Source organism: Spinacia oleracea, chromosome 4, assembly GCF_020520425.1.
Source record: "Spinacia oleracea cultivar Varoflay chromosome 4, BTI_SOV_V1, whole genome shotgun sequence".
Classification (NCBI taxonomy): Eukaryota; Viridiplantae; Streptophyta; class Magnoliopsida; order Caryophyllales; family Amaranthaceae; genus Spinacia; species Spinacia oleracea.
Genome location: NC_079490.1, coordinates 177,948,637 through 177,975,675, shown reverse-complemented (window position 1 = coordinate 177,975,675; position 27,039 = coordinate 177,948,637). Strand labels below are relative to the sequence as shown.

The following is a 27,039-nucleotide window of genomic DNA, read 5'->3' as shown; positions in this document are numbered from 1 at the left end:
AAGAGGTAGAAAAGAAAAGGAAAAGAAAGAGTTTTCTTTTTTTTTTAAAAAAAAATTACAAAATTAATTAGGGGATTTCAATCTAGCATTGCTGCTCGTCGCAATAATCTTAACGGTGTTAGTCTTCGTCTTCAATGTCTACCTTCTGATCAACTACCAGCCATAATTGTAATGGGTTGTAAATCCACCATTGTTGCAGCTTGAGGAGAGAGAAAATGGTGGGTTTTAATTCGGGTGGGATGAAGGAATTGAAGGAAAGTGACGGTGAGGGAGAGAAAGGACCGACCAAGGGCAAAATGATAGGTTTTAATTGGGGATGATGATGGTGGAAGAAGAACAAAAAGAAGGAGATGATGACGATTAATGGCGTGAAGGGAAGAAGAAAAGCCAACAAAAGTTTTGGATTGTTTTTAATAATAATAGTTAATTAATTTTTTTGGTTTAATTAATATAATTAAGGGTTAATATTAGGATTAGTAGAGAAAATGGTTGAGTAAGGACAAAAAAGTAAATTCACGCTAACGGAGATTTAACGGAATGGACGGAAAATGCTCATTAAGGGCATTTTGTGTTATTATTTTAAACCTCGGAGGTATTTGGTGCATTCTGAAAAGTTTAGGGGTATTTGGTGCATTAAGTCAAACCTCAGGGGCATTTCATGAAAAATCCGAATATTTTATACAAAACAAAGATGAATAGTTATCTGATCAAATAAAAATAAAGATTGATTATTAAAGCGAGCTAACTCCATCTTAATTAGTCTTACCAATAGAGTGGATATTAAAAAAATAATTTACTTCCTCTAATGATGTACGTCATTGATATTATTGATTTTAGATGTTGGGTATCAACATCTAAATTTACCAAGAAAAGTGTATTCGTGAATCGTGTATGTCCTACTAGCTATAGAAAGAACTTAATACGTGAATACGTAAGATAATTAGAGAAGTAGTAATATAAATTTTAGTTTATTGTTTGTATTATGTTACGGAGTACTATATTTCTTTATTGAATAATTAATACCTATGCTTCAGTTACTTGCATTATTCAAATAATAAAATGGTACATACGTCGTCGTATTACGATGAAGTGTGCACACGCTACCTGCCAACCCTAAGTCCCTAACTTACCTAAAATTGCTTTCTTGGTGAAAATAAAACAATAATTGTGAAGTCAAACCTCAATTATATAGCTTAAATAATAATTAAAAATGTTAAGATTTATTAATAAACTACGACCACCAACCAATCATAGAGCAAGTCGAAGATACCAATTTGGAGTTTTATATTTTTAACGAAAGATTCCTTGTGTAATTATTTAGTATTTAAAGATACCATTTCTTCGATTTCTCCCAACTAGTACAATGCTACAACTCTTAAAGCAATTTCAATGGAACAAAGTGAACATTAGAATGGCATATATCCATGATTATAATGGTGGTTAAAGTACTAATGTCAATGTTTAAACTAAAACAACTTTAATGGCTTTTTATTAATATATACGTGGAATTACTGACATATATCATGTGATTAGTGGTGTAACTTTTCTTCTTTTTTGTAAACTAACCAGTTATGAATAACCTTTGAATTCATATTTCAAGATTAGTATTTTTGTGCTAATACTTTACCGCATAATTAGTTGAATCTCATACAAGTGTAAGTGTCATCTAAGGGGTTACTTATTGTCTTGCAAAATATTCGTCCAACACTTGTTAATTGTTATATATTTTTGTTTATAAAAAATGTTATTCTTGTTGTGTGTTTGAATTTGGGTACAAACTACTTGTTTTGATTTGATTTTTTAAAGTAAAATAATTCATTAATAACGATTTCATATAACAAGAGAAATCTTAATCTAATAAGGGTTTCAATTTTTTCATCAAAATTACATATTTATTGTACTGGAAACACGTATTCATTTTAATTAGTTAAGTAAAGTACCACTTCAACGTAATATTATATCTTATGTTTCCTATTATGTATCCGTTTAATAGTTGTGTAGTATGTTATGTTGCAACTACATGTTAATTTATGAATGAGTTGTAGCTGGAATACAGTGGCAATAGATCTACTCGTACTTTGATTTTGAGTCATAAATAGAATATATAGGTTTTTAGTCTTTAATAGATTCGGTCATTTAATGATAAACATACATACATGCACTTTACCAGAGAATCGAACTTAGTTTGAAACTTAATTAAAAACAATTACGGAGTAGCTTAGCAAACTTATTCAGATTAACATCATCGATCTTTACAATAATATTTAACCCTAAGTGGTGGCTTTATTTTAAAATTGCAACGGACAAATCAATGTCTCAATAAGTGATCAACTTCACCACCACAAGCCAATTAAATGATGAGTAGTCTGAAATTTGAATAGTAACATCTTGCCTAATGGTGGCTTTATTATTTTATACATTTCTTTAAAGATAAAACACAATATATAATACAGTCCTACATGGTTTATATTATCACTTAACTTTTTTATGTTCATCTAGTATCCCGAAATTAGATCTCATCAATTAAAAAATTATTTAGTTATATATTATAAACTGTTTAGCCTGAAGTCAGGTGTTGAATTATTATCAGATAAAAACATCATCACTTACGACATTCGAAATATTATAAGTGTACAATTATGTACTTCTAGTTTTGATTGTTCATCTCAATCAAAAAAATATGTGAATGATAAAATTTATAATTAACAACTAGGCTTATAATAATTTGCAAACTAGCATTATATATCTCCATTTCTAATTAATTCCCTTTTGATCACCCATTTGTTATTTTCCTATTTTTTTGGCCTTTTCCTCCATATTTGACAATTACTACGTAATTAATAAAACTTGTTTACCATTGAAGACCTCGATAGTTTGCTAGATGTTCAACTCTCATTGGAGTGGAAACTACACAAATTACAATAAAATTAAAAAGGGAAAATAATAGAATCCCAGGAAGATTCAGATACAAGATACATGCTTGCATCATCATTTCAGGTGGAGTAGTTTATTATTCAAATTGGAAAGTAGTGGCCACACGTAAGTTAATTGTAGATTGGAGAACCAATAATGTTGACAATAATGAGAACTAATTTAAACAATTAATTAAACTTATTATATATGGACTAATAAAACTGATTAATTAAAGTTAAACCCGACAATTGGGCTGCCAAATTATTCAAATAACATTGGTAAGAGTAACATAAAAATGTCACTTCTTTTGACAACCAAGAGTAATAATCCGAGGTTTAATTTAATAGATTTGTTAAAGTTAATAAACTAATTGGTTGTTGATAGTGGAAGAGGAGGAGAACATTTTAATAAACAGATTAGAATCTTTTAGAATCTTATTTTTGGTATTGACAAGTTCAATATGAACATGCCGGAATGTAAGCATCGAACTAACATCTCATATTGGGAGACATTTTTTTTCCTCCCCTCTTGAGTTGATGTTATGGGAGTACATATTAAAGATTTAAAATAATACGGTACTTTTCAAAAAGTTGATCTCGATCATCAGAAAAATAATCACTCCGTAGTAACATATTTAATAAGAACTGTCCAATTACCTCCTTAATCGTTATCCAAATACAAGTGTAGATCAGAAAAGGTTTAAAAAATAAATAATTATTTGTATACTCAAATTGAGAGTATTATATAGATAAAGTCGTGACCTAATAGTTAAGACTGGGGAGTACAATATGTCACAAGTTCGAACTCCCTCTAGGAATTGATATGTCAAGTAAGAAGTACTTCAGAGCCCTTGACTACTTCGTGCCACCTCTAACCCAAGGAAGTACTTCAGAGCCCCGAGGTCTTTCATTTTAAAACACTCATTCAAGTATGCCTTAAAACTCTCAAGCGCAAACTTGTTATTGCCTGCGATAATCATGTCGTCCACATAAATGAGCACACTCAGCTGCAACGTACCTTTAGACAGAGTAAAGAGCGAATAATCGGACAGCGACTGTCGAAAGCCATAGTGTGTCAATGCTGTCGACAACTTCTGGAACCAACATCTAGGTGCTTGTTTCAACCCATACAACGACTTTCTCATTCGACACACCTTGTCAAAGTGATTCTTCTGGAATCCAGGAGGAATCTTCATATAGATCTCTTCCTCCAAGTCACCGTGCAAGAACGCATTGTGTACGTCCATCTGATGCACGTCCCACTGTTTGACAGCTGCGACAGCTAGAAAAGTTCGGACTGTCGCCATCTTCGCGACGGGAGAGAATGTCTCATTATAATCCAACCCTTCCTCCTGATGATTCCCTAAACATACCAATCGAGCCTTCAGTCTCAACAAATTCTCATCCTCATCACGCTTCTCAGTATACACCCATTTACTCCCCAGTGCTTTCTTCCCTTCCGGCAAATTTTCCAACGTCCATGTCCCCTGTTCCTCCAATGCGTCGATTTCAGCAGCCATTGCCTGACGCCACCCCTCATGTTGCATCGCTTGTTTAAAACTCTTAGGAACTTGCCCTTCTTGCAATGCTGCTATATAATGCCTGTGTTTTGACGAAAAACGCTCATAATTAACAAAATATGTGATAGGATAAGGAGTACCTGAGAGTGATGACGTCGTAGGTGTTTTTTTGGAAGTATTATATTTTTCCCGTATTGTATGTATCACACAGTCTTTCAGCTTTGTCGACGGAAACTTCGCACGCTTCCCCCTTCCTAACTCCGTATCCTCCACACACTGCCTTGTCTCACTCTCGTCACTACCCGCCGTCTCCTCTTCACCTGTCGGTGAGGAGACGACGTCTGAATCCACTCGACTAGGTGTTTCATGTTGTTGTTCCTCCATCACAGGCGACGACACTCCCCTGTCGTCGCCATTGGTCAACAACACCCCCTCATCATCACCCGGATGTGACAACACTCCCTCAGTATCACCTGTAGGCGACGACACCCCATCAGTATCACCTGCAGGCGACGACACGTTCTCAGGACCCGTAGTCCCATTCTCATCCAAACTCCAATGGTCAAACCCCCCATCACCATCATGCACCAGTGGCAACACATCCGATGCATCTACGAAAGGAAACGTCCCTTCATGAAACTTGACATCCCGTGAGACGAAGAACTCATGTGTCTCTAGATCATAAAGTTGCCATCCCTTCCTGCCAAACGGATAACCCAGAAACACACATCTGCGACTCCGAGACTCAAACTTATCCCCTTTGCACCGTAGATTATATGCATAACACAGACACCCAAACACGCGGATAGGCACATACGATGGTGGTTTACCAAACAACATCTCATAAGGTGTTTTATTGTCAAGGATCGGGGTAGGTGTACAGTTTATCAAGTAACAGGCGGCCAAAACACATTCCCCCCAAAATTTTATTGGAAGATTTCCTTGAAAACGTAACGCCCTCCCAACATTCAAAATGTGTTGGTGTTTTCTCTCGACTCTCCCATTTTGTTGAGGCGTCCCAACACACGACGACTCAAACAGAATCCCATGTTGACGAAAATAATGTTTTAAGCAATTGAATTCAGTACCATTATCACTGCGTACTACTCTAAGGGATCGATTAAACTGACACTTAATCATGGCAACAAAATTAAGAAATGTCGATTCAACTTCCATTTTATTACTCAGTAAATAAATCCAAACACCTCTAGAATAATCGTCAACAATGGAAAAAAAATACTTTGCCCCACAAGACGAGGGGGTCTTGTAGGGTCCCCATAAATCAAGATGAACCAATTCAAATGTGCGACTAGCACGACTAACGCTAACTGGAAAACTCTCCCTACATTGTCTCGCCCGCGGACATACATCACAAATTGTTTTATTCTTCCTAATCTTATGACTCACATGAGGAAGTAACTGCAGCACTTTTTCCGACGGATGCCCCATCCGTTGATGCCACAAGTCGACCACACACTCCACTGCTAGCACACGAACCCTTGGAGCCCCACGGAAAAAATATAGTCCTTCCTGTCGATCACCTACGCCAATCACCATCCTCGTCGAGCGGTCCTGAAGAACACACATTTTGTTAGTAAATTGAGCAGTACAATGTAATTCGTCACTTAATTAAGTTACAGAAATTAAATTGCAGTTCAATTTAGGCACAAATAGAACATTATCGAGCACGAAACCATCCTCCAAGACCACCGAACCATATTGATTTGAATTTGCAGGTTGACCGTCTAGCAACACAACCTGTTGATTTCTTGATTTTTTGATATTTCTCAGGATTGAAATATCACCCGTCACATGACGTGATGCCCCACTGTCAACAATCCATCGTAAATCAAGATTACCTTGCAACTTGTTTGAAGGTCGTGACAAGATGTCAACAATTTGCTGGACTTGCTCCTTCGTCACACCAACAAGCTCATGATTGGCTGTCGTCACTGCATCCTGCGATCCGTCTCCACTCGTCACAGTGGATGTCGCCCCTCCTGTGGCATTGCTTACGGCATTGGCACGAGCGACACCACTGGTCGACGACGCTGCCCCACGAGCTCCTCTGCCTCCTCTAATCGACGTCCTGCCTCCTCGACCAGGCCCTCTTCCACCTCGTTTCTTCTCATCCCACCATTCAGGAAATCCAATCAGCTGATAACAAGTTTCTTCTTCATGGCCCTCACGGTTGCAATGACCACAAAATCTGCCACTCGCATCTCCCGACCTCGACCGAGCCTTAGTCTCGACCTTGAACGCCATGACACTCTCCGGACCTCTCGCAGCCCTGGCGCACATGGTCTCGGTATTCATAACCGTCTGGTACGCCTCGTCGAGGCCTGGCAACGGCGATCGTGCTAACAGTTGTGCACGAATGGCTTCATAGTGATCATCCAGACCAATTAGGAAATAGTGCAGACGATCTTCATCATGAATGTCCCCCACCTGCTTCGCTATATTACACGTGCAACCCGCACATATACACCTGAGAACTCGTGCATATTGTACGTACTCCTTCCATACCTTCGACAAGCGTCCATAGTACTCCATGACGCCCTCAGACGTGCCCTGCTTGCAACCACTCAGAGCCATCTTAATATGGCAGACCCTAGTGCCCGACACGACGCAGTACCGCGTCCTCAAATGACTCCACAACTCGTGAGCAATATCAAAGTCCTCCAGATTCGAACGCAAACTCTCGTCAATGGTGTTTGTGATCCAAGACACCACCATCGAATTGACCGCAATCCAATGTTTCATCTTCGTCTCGTCCGTAATGGGCTCCTTCACAAACCAATCAAGGAAACCAAATTTGAATTTTGAAATCATCGAGCGACGAACCGCTTTGGCCCACTCATCGTAGTTCGACGCTCCTCTAAGTTTTACAGGGGTGATGACAATACCGGGGCCGTCACCTGACCCGAGATAGTAGTCTAGGTCGACGACGGCGGCAATCGTCTTTTGTGGTGGCTCCCCTTCGTTACCCATTGTTATACCCTAGGAATTTGTAACTCCTAAGAACTCAGTACTCAACAAGCGAAGGAATTCGCTGTTCTCAAACTCTCTCAAACTCATGCGGAAAAAAAAATTCTAGGGTTTTTAACCTAGGCTCTTGATACCATGTCAAATATTGTGTAATCCCGTATCATTCTCATTAATCACACACGTATATATAGTACAACTCAGTTACCTAAACCCTAGGTACACATTAGGTAACATACCATAGTTAGGACTCTACAGAATATTCACAGAATAATATCTAATATCTTAACATATCTTAACAGCCTCGTATTTAATTGCAAAGTTGTACTACCTCGGTTCCTAAATGATCTTTGCGCTTACTATTTGCACGGTAATTAAGGAATTGTGGTGAACATGTGATGGTAGGGTAACAAATGGAAAATAAGTGGCTATAAATTGTCCAACAATGTAAGTGGATGAAAATTAATATTAAAGTATTGTGAGTGTGTATATTATGGTGGGCCAAATGAGAGTAAAATTGAAATAAAATAGAGTGTAAAAAACTTTCAGGAACGGACTAAAACGGAAAGCGTAAAGAACTTTTAGGAACAGAGGTAGTATATACTTTGTGAGAAATTAAACATTCCTAGAGATGAAGTCTGATGGTAAGTATGGATCTCATGTCTCGTGTCTATAAGTTGGACGAGCTAGGGAACCAAATACTCGAATTCCTCTTTCTCTTATGAACCATTCATACCAAAAGTAACTCTGATTGCAATATAAAGTATGAATCCTACATATGGTGATATTTGAGAAGGTCAAAATGACTTAATTAAGTATATATGCAACCTTTTTTTTTTGAATAGATAGAACGATTTTAAGCCTTACGAAGGAGATAGTGAAATAAAGAGGAGTTGAATTATTGATGTCCTTGAAAGACTTTTTTTCCTTTTAAGTGGAGAATAATAAAAGATAAAAATTAGAGTTGTTGCACTAGCAGTGGCGGAGCCAGAATTTTTTTTTTGGGGTGTCGGCAGTGGCGTTCCCAGGATTTTTAGAGTGTTGTGTCCGGTGATCTTCCACAACACACAATATATTACTAAAAAAAATGTATCGTCCTAAAATTAATCAATATTAATATTATTATCGTACAAAATTATTATAATTATTCACTACCGTTTTCATTTGTGGGGTGAAACTGAAAAGAATAACTTAATTTAAGGGAGTGGGCGACTAAATTCAAAATTCTAAGAGACCAATTGTTTATAAAGACTGGTCTTTTAGAATTCTCCGTTCAGAACTCTAAGAGACCATCTGTTTCTATAGGATGGTCTCTTAGGGTAATCTCTATTGTATACCCGATTTCTGACGTGCGGAGCTGGTGTTTTTAAGTATAACCTAAGACATCGGTTCTATATAATAACAGGTCTCTTAACTTTCAACTATAAGTTTTTTTTTTTCCAACTTTTTTTGTGGGGTCGGTGGACACCCCATGCACCTACTTGGCTCCGCCACTGTGCACTAGTAACAATATATTAGTCACATCGATCATATATATACATAAATTTATACACGTAAAACATATTGATCATTACTCCCTCCGTCCCTTAATACTCGCACCGCTTTCCTTTTCGTGTCGTCCCTTAATACTTGCACCGCTTCTATAAATAGAATTTTATCAATATTATATTATTTCTCACACTTACCACTACCACTATCCCACCTACACCCTCACTCCCTACAAAAAAATCATTTAAAAATTCACACCCCCACTCACCATTCCCCATTCCTTACCCATTTCCCACTAACTATATTAAAAAAAATACCCCACTATCAACTAACATATACTCCATTCGTCCCGGAATACTTGAACCGGTTTGACCGACACAGAGTTTAATACAAATTAATTGACTTATTATTTAATTAGATGGTAGTTGATAGTGGGAGTATTTTTTAATATAGATAAGGATATGTGTCAACTTTTTAAAGGAGGTAGGAGGGAGGGTGCATGGGACCACAAAGTGACATGTGAATGGGGTAGTTGATATAATATTAGTAAAATTTTACCATTTATAGAAACGGTGCAAGTAGTCCGGGACGGCTTTATAAGGAAAGTAGTGCAAGTATTCCGGGACGGAGGGAGTATTAAATTAATAAGTCAATTCAAGTATCTTAAACTCTACACCGGTCAAACCGGTGCGAGTATTAAGGGACGGGGGGAGTATTTAGGTGTTACTCTCGAGATGAGGGACTCATATCTTTCTTCATATTTGAAAGTATACAAGAAAGTATATTGTATAAATGCTTTTTGTTTTCTTTGATTGATCTCTAAGCTTTTGTTCGAAAGATCAATGTCATAAAATATCCATGCATGCATTAAACAATAAAATCTCCCTTCAAAATCCCCTTTGTTGGTAGGTGACGAATCACGATGGTGGTGTCAATTGTCAAACAAATCTTTCTCAATTACTCCGTAGCTTGCCTTCATATATACTCCCTTCTCTTCATATACACCCTTCTCTACAATGGACTTATTGTCTTTCATAACTAACACTATGGCTATGTTCTCTTTGTCTGGCCTGGTCTGGTCTGGTTTGATCGATTTTTCATTTTGTTTGTCTGGTCTGGTTTAAAGTAATAAGTAATAAGTAGTAAATACTTCCTCCATTCTTTATTAAATGACACAATTGTACTTTTGGCACTATTCATATAACAAAAGGTCTTGCGCACACAAGGTGTACAATAATTTTATTGTACACCAAGATAACTTTTATCCATTTTTTTGTAACTTTAACCTAGTTTTGATTAACTTTTATACTAGTAAAAAAAAAGTTCATAAAAATGGTTAAATGATTAATATTATACATTATTAGTGGTTTTGAAAAAATATGTTTTACTGAAATGAAAAAAAATTATCACTAAAAATAGATAACTTTTACATATATAAGCTTAACTTTATAACATTTTGAGTTAACTTTTACTTTGGTGTACACTATTTATTGTACAACCTTTGTAGATAAGAATTTGTGTTCATATAATATACTTTGACCATCAATTGTGATTTATACTTAATAAAAAATATAGTCATGTGGGGTCTTGTTATAATCGTCTCATCCTATAGATTTATAATATCAAACTTTTATAATTTTTAACCATTGATAATAAAAGGTATTAATGGTTGAAATATTGCATTGGCAAACGTGACAAAAAAATTGTGTCATTTAATAAAGAATGGAGGAAGTAGTAAATAATAAATAATAAATAAAAAGTAATAAGTAATGAATAATAAGTAATGAATAATAAATAATAAATAATAAATAATAAATAATAAATAATAAATAATAAATAATAAATAATAAATAATAAATAATAAATAATAAATAATAAATAATAAATAATAAATAATAAATAATAAATAATCAATAATAAATAATCAATAATCAATAATAAATAATAAATAATAAAATAATTAATAATAAAATAATTAATTATTTAATAATTAAAAATTAAAAATTAATTTTTAATAATTAATGACTACGGAGTACTTCATAAAAATTAACTAATACCTAAATTTTAATAATGAATAACTAATAATTATTATTTATTAATTATTAATAAAAAATTGGTAACTATTAATTAATACATATTTATTATTAATTAATAATTAATAATAATAAGAATTATATAATTATAACTATTAATTACTAATTTATTATAATACTTAATTATAAATTATAAATTTATAATAATACTTAATTATAAATTATAAATTTATAATAATAATAATAATTATTATTATTATTGTAATTATAATTAAAATTATAAATAAAGTAATAATAATAAATAATTAAAAATCCCTGGTCCGGTCTGGTCTAGTCTGGTTTGAATGTTGCTGGTCTGGTCTGGTCTGGCCTGGCCTGAATGTTGCTGGTCTGGTGTGGTCTGGTCTGATCTGAATGTTTCTCGTCTGGTCTGGTCTGGTCTGATCTGAATGTTGATGGTATGGTTTGGTCTGGTCTGGTCTGATTTAATAAGATCTGATCCAATAAGTAATAATGACAAGGTGAAGAGAACATGACATATATCGTAAAGCAATATTAACTAAATTTTAAATTCTAACCCGACCTCGTATTTTTAAGGGTTGAAAAAAAATACGAGGTAATAAAAAAACTACTTCGCATTTTCTTCAATAGGGGGAAGTACTAGACCCGTCAAACGGATCGGTCAAATTGGATCATAAAAAATTGCTTTTGGGTTCGGGTTAATTCGAGGCGGTCATTTTTCGGTTCGGGTTTACAATTGTTTATTCTAGATCGACCCAAAATATTTGGTTTGGGTCAACCCAACGGGTTGAGATATTTTAAAACGCGTATTATATTTTCATTAATTGTGTAATAACTATACAAAACATGTGCACAAATTAACAAATTTTCATAATCAAGTTATATTTAGTCAAATTTACTATAAAAATGGCGAATAATTCAAATCAAAATCATATTACACCCAATAATAATAACAATGTGTTTATTGTGCATAAATTTCTTATAATCTCATTTACTACTATAAACAAGTCGATTTTCAATTAGTCGGGTGAAAAACAGGTTCGGTTGGGTTTTAACCCCTTATTTATTTTTCGGATTGTTCAGGTTTGGATAGAACCGGGTTACAGGTCACAAAATTTTATTTATGAGCCAATATTTTCAGGTGAGGACTCAAACTGAGTCGATTTTTAACAGGTCTAGATGGAACTATATAAACTTGCCGTTCCAACGTAAGCCATAAATGAAATTTTAGTAATGATTACTCCAAATGAACAAAGAGTAATGTGGTCCTGGTTACTGGATCTGTAGCTTTCATACAATAACATCTCTAATTTTTCTAAATATAGTATTTCATAAATATACCATAAATAATAATGGTCACTTATCTTTCTCATGCTTTAAGGAATTGTAAAATGGAAATCTAATTTAACATTATTCCGACTTTACTGTTCCGGTTGCGGACTTGTAACGGGGTAGGGTTGACTTGTCTCTGATGTTCGTTGTCGATTGTATCCTGCACAATAGAGTGGTTAACTTGTCTCGGGGGTGATCCGAGAATTACCCCTCTGATGCCCAAGTCAGATTACGTTGATAGCTCTGTAATAAATGCTTGTAAGAGTGATTGGGTTGAATTACGTACCTTTGGCATTGAATGGGGTCCATATTTATAGACGGGTCTATTGTACGGAGGATACGGATTATTACCCTTCGGTCCCGGACCCTCTTTCTGGGATTTGTCTGGTAGGTGCTGACAGGGAAATGCCGACTGAGATTAGCCAGGCCCAAATACCGAATGCGGTCCTGGCCTGCCTTGCTTATAGTTGTATCTTTGTTTGTGATATGAGTTGTCCTACCGACTTGTCGGTAGGGTTGGTAGGACTTCCCATACAACTAGCCCACTCAGAGCAATAACAGCTGCTTTAACGGTTATGATTGCTCTGAAAAAAGGGGATACTCCGTACATTTAACTTGTTTTCAATTAATTACGTAGTAATACGGAGTATATTTTACACAGGAGCATAGGACAGTACTTAAAAGTTAAAAGGGACTAATCCTAGTGAGTGTTAAAAGTGTGCAGTCTAAAATATTTAGTTAAATCAATTATAACTGCTTGGGCCAAGGTCCACAGGAATTGGCAAATCAAGCCCATTTATCTTTTGGTGTGTACTTAAAATGCTACCATGATCCAAATTGTTGATAAGCAAGACAACAATCAGCATCATATGAGAGAATCTCCGTCTAAAAATGTCCGTATTCTTACTCGCTGATCCAGATAGGGCGATAGGAGTATCTCCGGCTCACCAACATAGAATCTTCGGTCAAGTAAAACTACATTAGAGTTGTATTCTTTTTTAGTAGTTTGATGATAATTGTCAATATGACTAGTCGACCATAGGGTTGCCTCATGAGTTTGTTAGATACTCCCTCCGCCCCTTTTTTATTGCTCCATAAAGTATTGTTCGTTTTATTAAAATTTGGACACAAATTATACACATGGATTGATAAAGTAATTTTATTTTGAGAGAGATAGAGAGAGAAAGTAGAAAAGCTTATCATTTTAGGAACGGGGCAATCTCAAAGAGACACACCAAAAAGGATAGTGAGATTTTTAGACAAATTAAGGATTTTGATTCTTGTCAAGGATATCCTTTCAGTTATGACAAACTAACATATTTGAGCAGTTATTAAGGTAAGGGTCTTAAGATCAACAAAAAGAATCGATTAGCCATTTAAACTTATGATCGTAGGAAAACCTAATCAACAAGTTAAACACAGAAATGCCATTAGTAATTCTCAGTCACAGCTTAACAAGGAAACAATTTGAGAATCAGTAGCAACAAAAATTTTAAGACTAAAAACAAATATTAAATAAAAAGGTCGATCACACCATTACCAATAACAATTGACAACCAATTGGTCATGCTAGCACTATCAGTGTGACAACTATTTTCGGACAGGGGACCCTATAGATATTCATAATAGAAGGAATCAACAACATAATTAGAGCGAAAACTTGTAATCATAGTAGAAGTGAGTAATAATATTATGATGATTGAAGCGTTGTGTCAAATGAAATATTACATGAACCCAAACCTAAAACAATGAGTTTATATATGTTTTCATGAAACACACACCACACAGTAAAAATAGTTAGTCTTTCACACACTTGAAGAAGATGTGACAAGTAAGTCATTAATTAATTAGTATTACAACAATCAATAATAACACACCTTATTATTATTATATTGCTAAGCTCAGCTCTAATTGCATATTATTAGAAGAACCAACAGAGGAAGAAGAAGCATCCACAAGATGTTGAGCGGGCAGGTTAAGATCGATACCACTTTGGGGCTTAATGGGCCTTGAATCTGACCCAATAGAAAGCCCAAAAGACAATGGTGATGGCGATGGTTGATCCTCACTCTTTTCCCAGTGACACCTCATATGTCCACCCAAGGCCTGCCCAGTAGGAAAGACCTTCAAACAAACCCCACACTTGTGAATGTTGTGACCCACTCCTAAGCCTAACCCCAAGCCCAAAGATAGGCTCAGCCCAATCCCTTCGTCATGACTCGGACCACTTTGCATGGTCATGAAGTGATCATCCTCAACGTGATCGGTGGAATCCTTGGTGATGGCAAAGCATCCCTTGACATTCTTATGGCTGGCGCGGTGGCCACCAAGCGCCTGGTGAGACCCAAAAGTCTTCTTGCAACTAGAGCACTCAAACCTAGCCATGGAGGTTGTTGCGAAGTCAGGAGATGTGGGGCCAGCGGCGAGCAAGAGGAGGCTAGCAGCGACCTCTCGGTCATCAGTGGTGCTAGGGGTAGGAGGAGGTGTAGGGCGCTGACGGAGGTGTGGTGGGGGGTTAATGCCACGCCACTGACGTTCAGGGTGGCAGCGCATATGACCAAAGAGAGCCTTCCAGGACCAAAACGTTTTCCCACACTCAGTGCATGGTGGAGTGATCTCTGTGGTCGAGGGCTCAGGTTTCTTGGGGGCCGCAGTGGCAGTGTCAATGCGGAGGAGTTTAGAGCGGCGTTTCTTTCGGAGGGAGGCAGTTGGGGAGGAGGAGGAGGTTGGCGTGGTGGGAGGAAGGAAAGGAAGTTGTATATTTTGGTGATTGTGAACGTAAGGAATTTGAATGGGAGGAGCCACCGAGAGAGGTACTGGTTGCAGTTGCGGGTGCGGTTGAATTTGCAGTTGCGACTGCGGTAGTGGCAGTGGTGGTGGAAGAGGAGTATCGTCCATGGAAGGGGGAATGTGTAATTTGGAAGAGGGGTTAAATGCTGTCGGAAAATAACTGAAAAGATGGGAGTTGGAATTGAATAGAGGAGGGCGATGAAGAAGAAGAAGAAGAAGAAGAAGAAGAAGAAGAAGAGTGGAAAAATTGGAAGTGGGAGGGGTGAGTGGGTTATGTAGGGAGAAGAGTGGGTTATTGTGGCGGCTTGACGGTTATTTGCCTCAATCCATTTACAGTTACTTCGGTTTATTTATTTATTTTATTTATTTTATTTTTTAAAACTGTTGTTTTGGTTTGGATAATTTATTTATTTAAATTTTAAAATTGGAAAATTTATTTATTATTTATATTTTAAAAAAAATACAAATCAGATAATAGAAAAAACATTTAGGAGAATTTTCTACGGATTTCACCTGTTAAAATAACTTGTAAAACTAGTTTAATTTGATAGTTTAAACCCATAAGAAATCATTTTGATCATAATTCTGATTTTGAGATTTCAATGGAATCGGATATGAAAATTCTTCATTTTCAATTGGGAGTTTGTTAGGATTGGTGAATTTCCTTTAAAACAAATGGAAAATATTTTAATTTTGACCTGTTTACAAACCAAACAAAGGAAAATGAGAGAGCGGAAATATTGCATTTTGAAAATACAAGTAGATAGATGGTTATTCATTAAAGTAACATGAGGATGAGGACTAGACAAATGAAAATGAAGAAAACTAACTTAATATTAGCTAGGTTACAGACTTAATATTAGGAAGGTTACAGACTTACAGGTGTTAATGAGACAACACCTTTAGGTTTTAATTAGCACAAATTCTCGTAGGAGGCTGAAACAATGATCTGACTGACGGCTAACTGCAGGTACATGTACACAATGATTATACAGGCCGGCCTGTGTTAACTCTGTGATCCATTGGGAGTCTTCAATTCAATGATTTTCCCATCACATTCAAAGCTTTGACGCGTTGCAGCTCTTTCCCTGAGATGAAATGTTTAACCAATTAAGTACAATGACCAAACTATCCTTACATTCATTTCTACGTTTAACATACCTACATCCATACATACATATACAGTTATACACCTAAATGATCATATTCCCATTAAGCTGTTCTTGTAAGCAGCCAGAAACTAAGTTATTGCAATACATATTTTCTGCATTAACATTTAGTAAATGTTATATTCCTATAGGGAGTTGAATTTAAAAGTCAAGTAGAGTAGTAGACTTTTATGAAGTGATAACTCCATTCCTTAGAATTGGATAATAAAAGACAGCATCAAACTCTCCCCAACCCCCCCATTCACCTGAGAATAAATAGACAATGCTGCAGAGTGTAGACAGCATATACATGAAAGGATATTATCATTAAGCACTGTTGCATGGAAGGGGTTGCATCTTATGTTTTCAAATTCTATCACGCTAGAAATAAGTTATAAAGAACAAACTCCTTGATTGTGATTTCCAACAAGTAGAGGAACCAGTTTTCTGTGGACCTGCCACGGTTCTTAATTTCTGATACAGGGAGAAAGTTAAGTGCCTCAATAATCACCAGGATAATGAAGTTCAAACCAACAAGCTTCTGACAAAATCTTGCATGTAAAGGGACCCATCATATATAATCCAAAAACCAATTTGCTAATTCAAACAGTTTACTTAACCATTTTGACTTGATCTATTGTGTCAATTTATAGTCTAGCATTCAAGTAATATTACATTATGATATGGGACTGAACCTAAGAAAACAAATTTCAGCAAAAGCAAGAAGAACACGATTCATGTGCAGAAGGCCAGGGTGAACAGCTCTTCCAAACTAGATAAATTTTAATGTTAGATGAATCTACCCCACAGGTAGTCAGGTTCAGGTATGCACTTAATGAATACAGAAGTAAATGAAGTAGGTCCACATCCAAAACATACATTGGTTACTGATCCATTACCAGCCTTAAGAGCGCTTCTCGCCAGCGCATATGCACAAAAGCACAACATCCATATTCCTAGAATGGAGAATTACAGAATATACACACAGAGAGAATGATAATAGAGGGGCTAGAATCTCATCATAAATAAATAAGGCACTTGATACTGTTTGATAGTGTATGCGCTCTAAACTAGGTCAACATTAATAACTATTTAATCCTTGTAGACCATGTTGATATCATTTACTTGATGTCATCGTTACCATTGCTTGTTTTCTTCTATGAATTTGTGAAAAGCTGAAGCAACGTGGATGACATACTTAAAGATTTGTAAAGTATGCCTTGCAAGTAAACTGAACATGTCCATTGCACCAAGAGACGAGATATAAGTGGGAAGACGGTTTACCTTGTTCCAGAGAAAGCTGGATTGCTTGCTTTTCCAATTCAACAGCATGTCTGCTAAGTTCTACAGCTGAAAGGGAACGAAGAACTGACAAGACAGCAAAAGGTTAAACCAGGAGAAATATATGTTTGTGTCAGACAGATACAATAAGGGTTTAATATCAGGAAAAACATTGTACCTCTTAGCTTATTTATTCTTTTCTGCTATTTTACATTTTTGCTTAATTCATTTACACAGCCCTGATAGGATTCATGAAAACATTTTATAATTATCATAATTTTACTTCAATATAAATGGAAACAATCCCCTTTAAATGTTATGGAAATGTTTGGTAAGCATATTATATCATCATCAAAGTAGTTAGCAAATGGCCTGGTCTTTATATAAATAAAATACGGTGAAATGAATATAATAATGAGCATACATTGAAGATGGTCCTCCAGACTTGATTGGTCTAACTTCTTCAGATACATCTGCAGTTGAATATATCTCTCCTCCCAATTCTGCTTTTTGATTCTTCCTTCTGCCGGCGAAGTGATAGCAGATGGAACTGCCTGAGTCGTAAGTTCCTCAAGGCCAGTTTTTGTATTGGAATTCCTGAGCGGAAGGGGGATGGAAGGTTTCCCAGAAGGAATACTCATAAAAGAGCCGGGAATTGGTGCATATGCAGGTAGAGGACGCATCTGGGGTTCATTAATCATTGACTTCTGGGACTCATTAATCACAGACTTTTGGGATTCATGAATCGAAGACTTTGGTCGAATCCCATCTTCTTGATGTCCAAGCTGACTTGACTCAGGAGAATTAGCATTGTCAGCTATAACCTCAATGTTACTGATTTTACCAGTATCAGCTTCAGACTTTCGACGAACATACACAAGATGACCGTTTGCTCCATTGTTACTAGAAGATTGCTGAGGAGGACTCATTGGAGATCCTGGAGAAGGACGTTTAACACCTGACACCTTCACAGCCTCTGTGGTAACAACTTCCTTTAAAACAAGGGGATTACTAGGGCCCTTCTGCGCTACGATATTATTTTCACTCTGAAGGTCTCTGAGTGGTGTCTTCTTTACAGGTACTGGGACTTGTTTTTCCTGACCCGACAGGCCTGCTTCACTATTACCTAACTCAGATTCACCAACTTTGGAATCTACTTCTTGCTGTGCCATTTCAAGTAATTCAGCTCATGGACAAGAGGTTTACATGCAACACACCACCAAAAAATACAAGCCTGCAGAAAGCAAGTTAATTGTAAATTTCATATCAACTAGGCATGACGTACTTACAGAAAATTCAGCAGCTTTAAAAGTATTTTCAAAATATGTTTCTACTCGGTTCTCTATATACGAAGCATATCTTTCTTTTTTCAGTTTGAAGAAAAACGCTTCTAAATATCAAGAACAAAAGTTTAGAAGTATAGGAATATAAATCATCACTTTTCTTTTTTTTCCCTGAAACAGCACTTGGAGGCATCTCCACACAATCCACAGTTGATGCTTAACCAATAAATTTAACTTAACTCGTGCCACTTATTGAACAGAATATGAAGGACTAATCTAGAAATTTAGGTATTCCAGGGATAGATGGACTTCATTTGGTGAGGATAGAGAGTTTAATTTCTATTACAAGAGCCATTTGAATGCTTCTTATAGCTAAAGGGTTTTAAGTGAGAGACTGTGGAGTCATATGCTTGCGTTATAGTCCATCTTTAATAAGAACATGATAACAAAGTTTTTGCTGGCAAACTAAAAAGAAGGTTATGAGAAAAACTGAAAACCAAATGGGTGCTTTTCAAGCAAGGCAGATAACACATACTCCAGAGTATATGACAATGAGTTTCACTTAGGCTTCAGCTTTCTGTCAAGAAATGGATAAACAACCGACAAGGCGACAGCATATTACTAAAACACTTGTGCAAAAATGACTGATCCCAGTCATCTTTTCACACTAACACGCACGCACACACATACACACACAAATATTCAAAACCTAGAGTTACATAAAATAACTTATGTTAGAAAGCATGTAATTCAAGCAAACGAATCCAAGATATCCTATCACACTTCCAAGAAACCAACAAAAGGGGAAAGAATCTTCATGCCTGTATAAGTTTCAAGCCTCAATACATACTCTTTTCATCTTCTAGATCTGCAGAGTCACTCCTAAGTATGAACATTTCCCTTTTTCATGTAAGACTCTACATATCTTAACAACTGCAAGGCCCTTAAGATTAAAAATATTAAGACTTCTATGACCAAATAAAAACCCCAAAAATTCAAGTAAGGCTGAAGCTCACACAATTAACTCTGCATGATTTAGATTCAATTTCATCCGCAAAAGCTATACTTCTCGTTAAACGCTCCTTTCTCCGACTCCATTTAGAAACCACCTAAAACTATAAACCCATAACATAAACAATAAATAGACATATGCCTATTTCCTCAAATTCATTTCCAAAACAAATCCAATATCACTTGTATATTCGAAATCAGATAAGCTTGCAACTTTCAAGTTGTATAGGTGAATTTCACCCGCATATTTGAAAGCTCGATTTCAGTTACATCAAGAGTATGTCTTTGACCGGCATGAAACCCTTAATGCACAACAAAACGATACAACTTCATGGAGCCAAAAATTACACAGTGAAGACTTTACAAAACGAAAAGTCATCTTTTCCACAAAAAACTCACCCAAATTAATAGTTTTTTGGTACCAGAAATAGCAATCTTCGACAATGAAACATGCAAGCCCTAAAATTATCTTTCAAATGGACTTCTCTGATGGGCTAAATGAATAGCATAAAACAAAACAACAATTGAGCTTGGTTTCATGCCTCGGTAACATAAGGGCAAACCTTAAAAATCAAATAACTCCATCTTTCACAGATTAATTCCAAGTATAGAAAGAGATATTCATTAAATTGAAAAATTAATCAAACACCCAAAAGCCCATCTCAGCAATATTGCCAAAAAAGGAATAAAAAGCAGCTAAAATCCAACCAAATTCGCCAAAACAATGCCTATCCAGAACGCTAAATCGAAGCTACTTAAAAGAACACCCTTCTATATACTAAGATTACGAGAGAAACCCCATTGAAATTACAACATTTAAGGAAAGGGGTCGGTTGAGTTCATTAATGGCCATAAAAGAATCCAAAAACATGAAGAACAAGTATCCAAATTAAGATAGAGGGGAAAGAGAAACAAACCTAAGCATCGAAGACTCGGAATATTGAGGAGCTCTGGAGAGCGAGAGAAAGGGACGTTAATTAGAGATGTACCACAGTCAGAGTACAATAATTTGAGGTTGCTCGAAGGAACAAAAAGAAAACAAAAAAAACAACGGATTTTTCATGAAATACCCCCGAATTTTGGCGTAATTCACCAAATGCCCCTCGACTTTCAGTAATTCACCAAATGCCCCTCACAAATGACTTAATACCTAAAATACCCTTACTAATGATGCGCCGTTAGTCCTCCGTTAACCTAATTTTCAAATTCACCAAATACCCCTATTTTAATACTTATTTCACCAAATACCCTTATTCAGAAACTTAATTCACCAAATACCAATAACTTAAAATTACTCATTTTGATGCTCAACGGCTAGTTTTTGTGTTTGAAAATTAGCCGTTGCTTATTGTTTGCTTATAAATACTCTTTTTCTGACTGTTTATTGTAGTTTTCCTATTATTTTGTTAATTTCATATCATTTTTGTCATGAGTTTTCTTTCAAAATCATCATCCACACCCAATGAGTCCACATATGTAAGAGTCCCAAATAAATTTTGTTATCATGGGAGAAACTTTGACATCCGAATATCTGATACAACACTCAATCTGAAGCTCCGGTACAACACTAAAACAGAAAACACTCCTAAAAACACCTCAAAACGTCGCAACTCTTCAAGAAAATAGCTACTTCTTTTGTACCTTATTCTTTATGTGACCAATTAATTATATTTACCACGCAATCGGAAGGTATTCCTTTTTCAATATGGGAAATATCTTTAACATATGCAAACAGATTAAAAATAAAGCTCTTATTAATTTTATTCTAACGCATATGTTCCAGCTACCTTGGCTTCTATTGCTTCCATGCCACATATTTAACGTTAACTCCCTTTTGTCTCCTGTCTCTACTGCCTCTAAACATCTTTCTTCAATCTCCTAACTTTCTCTCAACCTTACAGTCGAGGCATAAAGGTTTTCCCACTTTTCTTTTGAGCTAGGTCCTATTGACATGGTCAGATTTATGGACAAATGTCTATTTTTGGATTTGAGGGAACAAGAAAAAAAATGAAACTAAGGTATGTTCCAAAGCTCATGAACCAATTAGCATTGTCAAACTAGGGTATTTTGGGTATTAAGTCATTTGTGAGGGGCATTTGGTGAATTTCTGAAAGTCGAGGGGCATTTGGTGAATTACGCCATAATTCGGGGGTATTTCATGAAAAATCCGAAAAAACAAATGTTGGCAATTCAAGAACTTTTTTGACAGGAGTTATTTAAGAACTTGATATTTGGTTAAATGCTCAAATTGAAAATGATAATAAACTTGCTTACAAAAAATACTCCGTATAGTCTATCGGGGTCAAAAATATTTCCTACTCCGTATTTAGATTAGACTATATTTAAAGCCTGTGCGATGTACGGATTAAGTTTAATTTTTCTTTTTTTTGTAAGATTCATTTTTTAACTTTAAGCGTATGACAATGCGAGTCTACAATGACTACCGTTCTATCACTTCCACTTCCATCCGTGCTATGGAAAAGTCGGATATATCTAAGAATCCAGTGTCGTAAAGGAGTAGATTCATCCATTTCTAATGGCCAAAGAACTATTTTTCCAGGCATATTTTGCTAAAGAGCAAAATCGGAAAATGTGCTGAGTATTCTCCTTCGGTCCACCACAATAGTCGCATGCATGCAATCCCCATAGGTACTTTTCTTGCACAAAGGTTGCTCTTGGAGGCTATTGCATCATGGGAGAGTTTCCATAAGAAAAGTTTTCATTTTGGGGAAAGCTTTAAATACCATATTAGGTTATAGAAATTATGGTCCATCGAAGGTTGTGTGTTTTGTGTGGCATTTTCTAGATTAAGTAAGAAGGTGTAACCAGTCTTAACTGTGTACTTCCCCTTCCTATGATGACCCCAGTACAAGAAGCCCTCATCTTCATGTTTCGTCAGTTCCATTGCCAAAATTTTCGCAGCACTATTCCATTCAAAACGTTCACGAACCAAACAAGCCTTCCATGATCTACTTTCTTGACAAATAAAATCATGTACCATCCATTTCCTACTATCAACACTTTGTGGCAATTTTAAGGGCCATTTGGAGAACTAGCAGGGCATGCAGAAGCAATAGCTTGTTTGGGGGCACTACGATGCATGGGCCATAAACAAGGATTGCGCACCATCTAGATATATACTGACTCCAAAAACCTAGTAGCGACACTTCACCACGACTCAGCGACCGACATTTCTATCCAATGGATAATCAAAGACATCAAAAGTTTGGGGATACTTTTCAACTATTGCACCATCCTCAAAGTTGATAAGGATCTGGTTCAACAAGCTCATTATATTGCTAACGATTGTAGGAAGAACTTGTGTGCTTTATAGTTTCTTTTAGTATGCCTATGTCAAAACAAAATAAAAAATACAATGACTACCGTTAATTAAAACAATGATTGTTTTTATAATCAATGACAATGCGTATGACAGTGCGAGTCTACTATGACTACCTTTCATTCTCTAAGCCAAAGGTTGTAAACAAATCAAATACTATATGTACATGTACATATAAAGCAGAACAATTATGGAAGAGATTAATCACTAAAAATCCAAAAAAAAAAGTTACAGCTTACATACTTGAATAATATTGCAGGAACTAAAACTGGGGGGGGGGGGGGGGGGGGGGGAGCTAAATACGTGAGAATGGTTCCAACATGAAGAAGATAAATGAACGACATTGATTTGTGCAAATGGGTTGATTATACGCAAATGAATTTATATGAAAACTAAATATGTGTAGACTTTTATTTATTTATTTTTTTCTTTTTTTTTGAGGGAATGTGTAGACTTTTAATGACAATACATAACTTATCATATGATCGATTTGATAACATTTGTAATTCTATTTTATTTTTTAAATGAGATAAATATCTTTTTCTCTTATTATCTTTTACTGAATATTTATGTACTCCGTATCTTTTTTACTTCCTAACAAAATTTACCTCTTATTATCTTTTACCGGGTCTTTATTTATCTATTTTTTAATATTTTTTTTAATAAATCTGAAATAATATTAGTATTTGATAACATGGAAATCCTACATGTGCTCTCCAAAAAATGAACTCTCCTTTATATAAATATACTAGACTTTAGCGCGTGTGATGCACGGATTCTAAAATTGCTAAGTTAAAATAAAACTCTTACATATACCAACTGCTATAATTTATATATTAGATTAGGATTTTGGATTGAATTTCATATTAGATTTATTGTTTTAATTATTAGTGTGGTTGATTTTGGTTGGAATTGTATATACGTAGTACTAGTAATTAATTAATAAAAATATCTGCGTGGCACCTAATTATTTATCTACGTGGCACTCGACTTTTTTAATTCATAAATAATTTTGAAATCTTATTTTTCATTGGGTGAAACCATTACTAGATTTCCTACATGGAGCTCTAATATTGAATTAGTGTTTGATTTCGGATTGTATTTTATTTTAAATTAGTGTTTGATTTTGGATTAAATTTTATTTTAGATTTTATTTTAATTATTAAAGTGTTTGTGTAATACCCCGAAACTTTTAAACTTGATTTATTAAAATTAAAAATATTTATTAGCTTGATTTCATTTTAAATAATTATGAATAATCGAATTTCGTTATTTTAATCATTTTTACGATTTATTTTAAAACGATAAATTTATAAACGAAAATTCATTTATTTTTCGTTTAAGATATTATACAAAGAATTTATTTAGTTAAACTTTTCTATTTTTATAAATTTCTTAAAATTACAACAATTTCTGAATTTTGCCCTATTATTGTGAAATTACGAAATTGCCCTTGGAATAGCAAGATTCCATTTCTCCTCCTCCCTTGCTCTTCACGTACAAAACAGGAAGGAATTCCTTCCTTCCTTCCCTTAATTCAGTCCACATTCACTCCTTAAACCCCAAGCAATTCTCCTTCTTCTTCACTCTACTTCACCTTATAATCAGAAACAAATTTGCACCAATTTCCCAACCAAAACTGAAAATCAATTACCCAAAACTGAAAATCTCACCCTTGTGTTTATATGATTCGAACCACCACCATTGCTCAACCACCACTGCTGCAGCCGCCCAACACCACCACCGCCTACCACCTCTGACAACCACCAAGCCAGCCATCCCAGTCTCCCTTCCTCCTCTCCTCCTTTTTTCCCCCTGTTTCTTGCCCCTCTGCTCGTGCGTCCCATTCCAGGAAACCAAACTAGTTTCATTTTGAAACTTTGTGTTTCCTTAAAACCATAATTGAGTTGGGCCAAAAACATAACTATTTGGGCTTTGGGTACACACAGAAGACAGGGAACAGAGATGGCCGATACCCAAGCCTGAGGAAAAGCCTTGACTTAAAATAGTAGCTCGGAACTTGGAAAACCACGTGGGTCTGAACCTAGCCAGAGCTAGAACTTGAACCCACATCACAAACATTATAAGGGATGGGTGAATTTGACTATGGTTGGAGAATGACACCAGCAAAGAGGTCTTTATATTGCAGAGGCGAAGAAGCTCTTTGGTGATGGAAGATGTTGAGAAGTGAAGAAAATCCCTGACGGAGAATGCAAAATGTTGAACAACACACACAGACACACAACACCAGTCTTTTCCTAGAGGTAGAACGACACAACCGCCTAGAAGACTCAAACCACTACTCGGAGAGACACTTTCCTTGGTGACTCTACCGTGAGAAACCTTATATTTAAATGCGGGCCCTCTTCTCGCACCTCCTTCAAAGAAGGTAGCAAGAAACTGGAGGACATTGCTTGCCCCAGATAAAGCTGAGGAACCTCCTTCAATAGATCGATTAACAACGATGTTTGACAAAATCACCACCAACAAACTAACAATGAACAAAACATGAATAACAACCCCGTACGCAAACGAAAATCCCCTCCCCCGAATAAAATCAGAGACCAATTCTTCCATCAGATTACTCCTAAAGGATACTGAAATCTAACATCCTTAGGAACTAAACTACACTGAATTTCCTCCCCCATGTAGGAGAGGTCCAGCACCCTAATCAAACACCTTAAAGCAAGGTGAAACTTTCTCCTGCAAACCCCAAGAAACCAGCATGACCCCTTGACTCACCCAAATCCACAAACCAACCATCCCCCAAGATGACCAACTAATCCAGATCAAACCAAGCCAACATAACATAGTACAAACACTACTAACTGGGCAATTTGAACTCAAGCAACCCTAAATCACCAACCAACCTATACACCCACCAAAACCCTCAAAAGTGTGTATAAAATCAATATTCTGACCCTCTTCCAAACCAACCATAAGCCCAAGCAAACCAAACGAAAAAATACACAAATAAAACATCATGAAACTAAAACTAGATTACACATGACTTACACCTTTTATTGAAACCGGCAAGAAGAAGATGACCACAAATACCCCTGACAGTCGATGATCACCAAACTCAAGGACCGGAGGATAACGACGACGAAGATAATCGGCCCAATAAACCCCAAAACCACCACATCCGGTGGGGAATTGAAACTCAGAACTCCGAATAGAACTCCGAAACACCGTTGAGAAACACCCAATCAACACCAAAGCCGATTAAAACTAGCTACCGACGAAAACAATTGGCCGCTGACTACGGTAGGTGAAACCAAACTTGAAAACCTTCGAGAGCATCGATCGGCCAAGAAAGCGAATAGAAAGAAGAAAACAAGGAAAACGAATAAATTAACACAAAACTCTCATCGGCGAGGGTGGTAAAGTGATGTATCACCGATCGCCGGTGAGGAACACTGCAAACCTAGGCAGTGGAGGAAGGCGGTGGGTGAAGAGAGAAGTCAGAGAAAATTTTTAGAAAGAGATTTTTTTTATTATGTGCCTTTTCGTATCAAAGTTATTCTAAATAAATTGACAAGTTTTTATAATGTCACAAATTATTCGAGTTTGGACATGTTCATTGGCTATAAGCCTATAAGAGCATAAGCATCGTTCACATGCTTGTGTTGTCAACTACAACTTTGACCTGCAAAATTTTGCTCAATGTTGACATCTTTAGAGCATTGTTGACCATGTGTATTGTATTTTGCACTTGGGGAAATAAGGGGGAAAAGCTAAAATTAGAGTATTAATGGTTGGATAAATTTTGCATTTGGGGAGTGCAAAACCAAAAATCCCCTTGGCATTGGGATTTTTTAGATTTTGAGTGGGGAAATTCACCCAATCTAAATACGCCATGTGACATGACATAAAAAAATCATGTAACGATTGG

At 36.0% G+C, this 27,039-nt stretch overlaps 2 protein-coding genes across 2 annotated transcripts; both read right to left on the bottom strand.

Moving 5' to 3' along the window:
• Nucleotides 1-13,969: 13,969 nt before the first annotated feature.
• On the bottom strand, nucleotides 13,970-15,629 carry LOC110805964 (zinc finger protein ZAT3-like). Its single transcript, XM_022011596.2, has one exon. It carries the CDS (start codon nucleotides 15,187-15,189, stop codon nucleotides 14,179-14,181), a length of 1,011 nt encoding a protein of 336 aa, XP_021867288.1. The 5' UTR covers nucleotides 15,190-15,629; the 3' UTR covers nucleotides 13,970-14,178.
• Nucleotides 15,630-15,805: 176 nt separating this feature from the next.
• Nucleotides 15,806-20,851, bottom strand: LOC110805951 (uncharacterized). The gene is made up of 4 exons (XM_022011583.2): nucleotides 20,722-20,851; nucleotides 17,935-18,744; nucleotides 17,514-17,597; nucleotides 15,806-16,169 (listed from the first exon to the last, which is right to left on the bottom strand). Exons 2-4 carry the CDS (start codon nucleotides 18,680-18,682, stop codon nucleotides 16,114-16,116), a joined length of 888 nt encoding a protein of 295 aa, XP_021867275.1. The 5' UTR covers nucleotides 18,683-18,744; nucleotides 20,722-20,851; the 3' UTR covers nucleotides 15,806-16,113.
• Nucleotides 20,852-27,039: the final 6,188 nt, after the last annotated feature.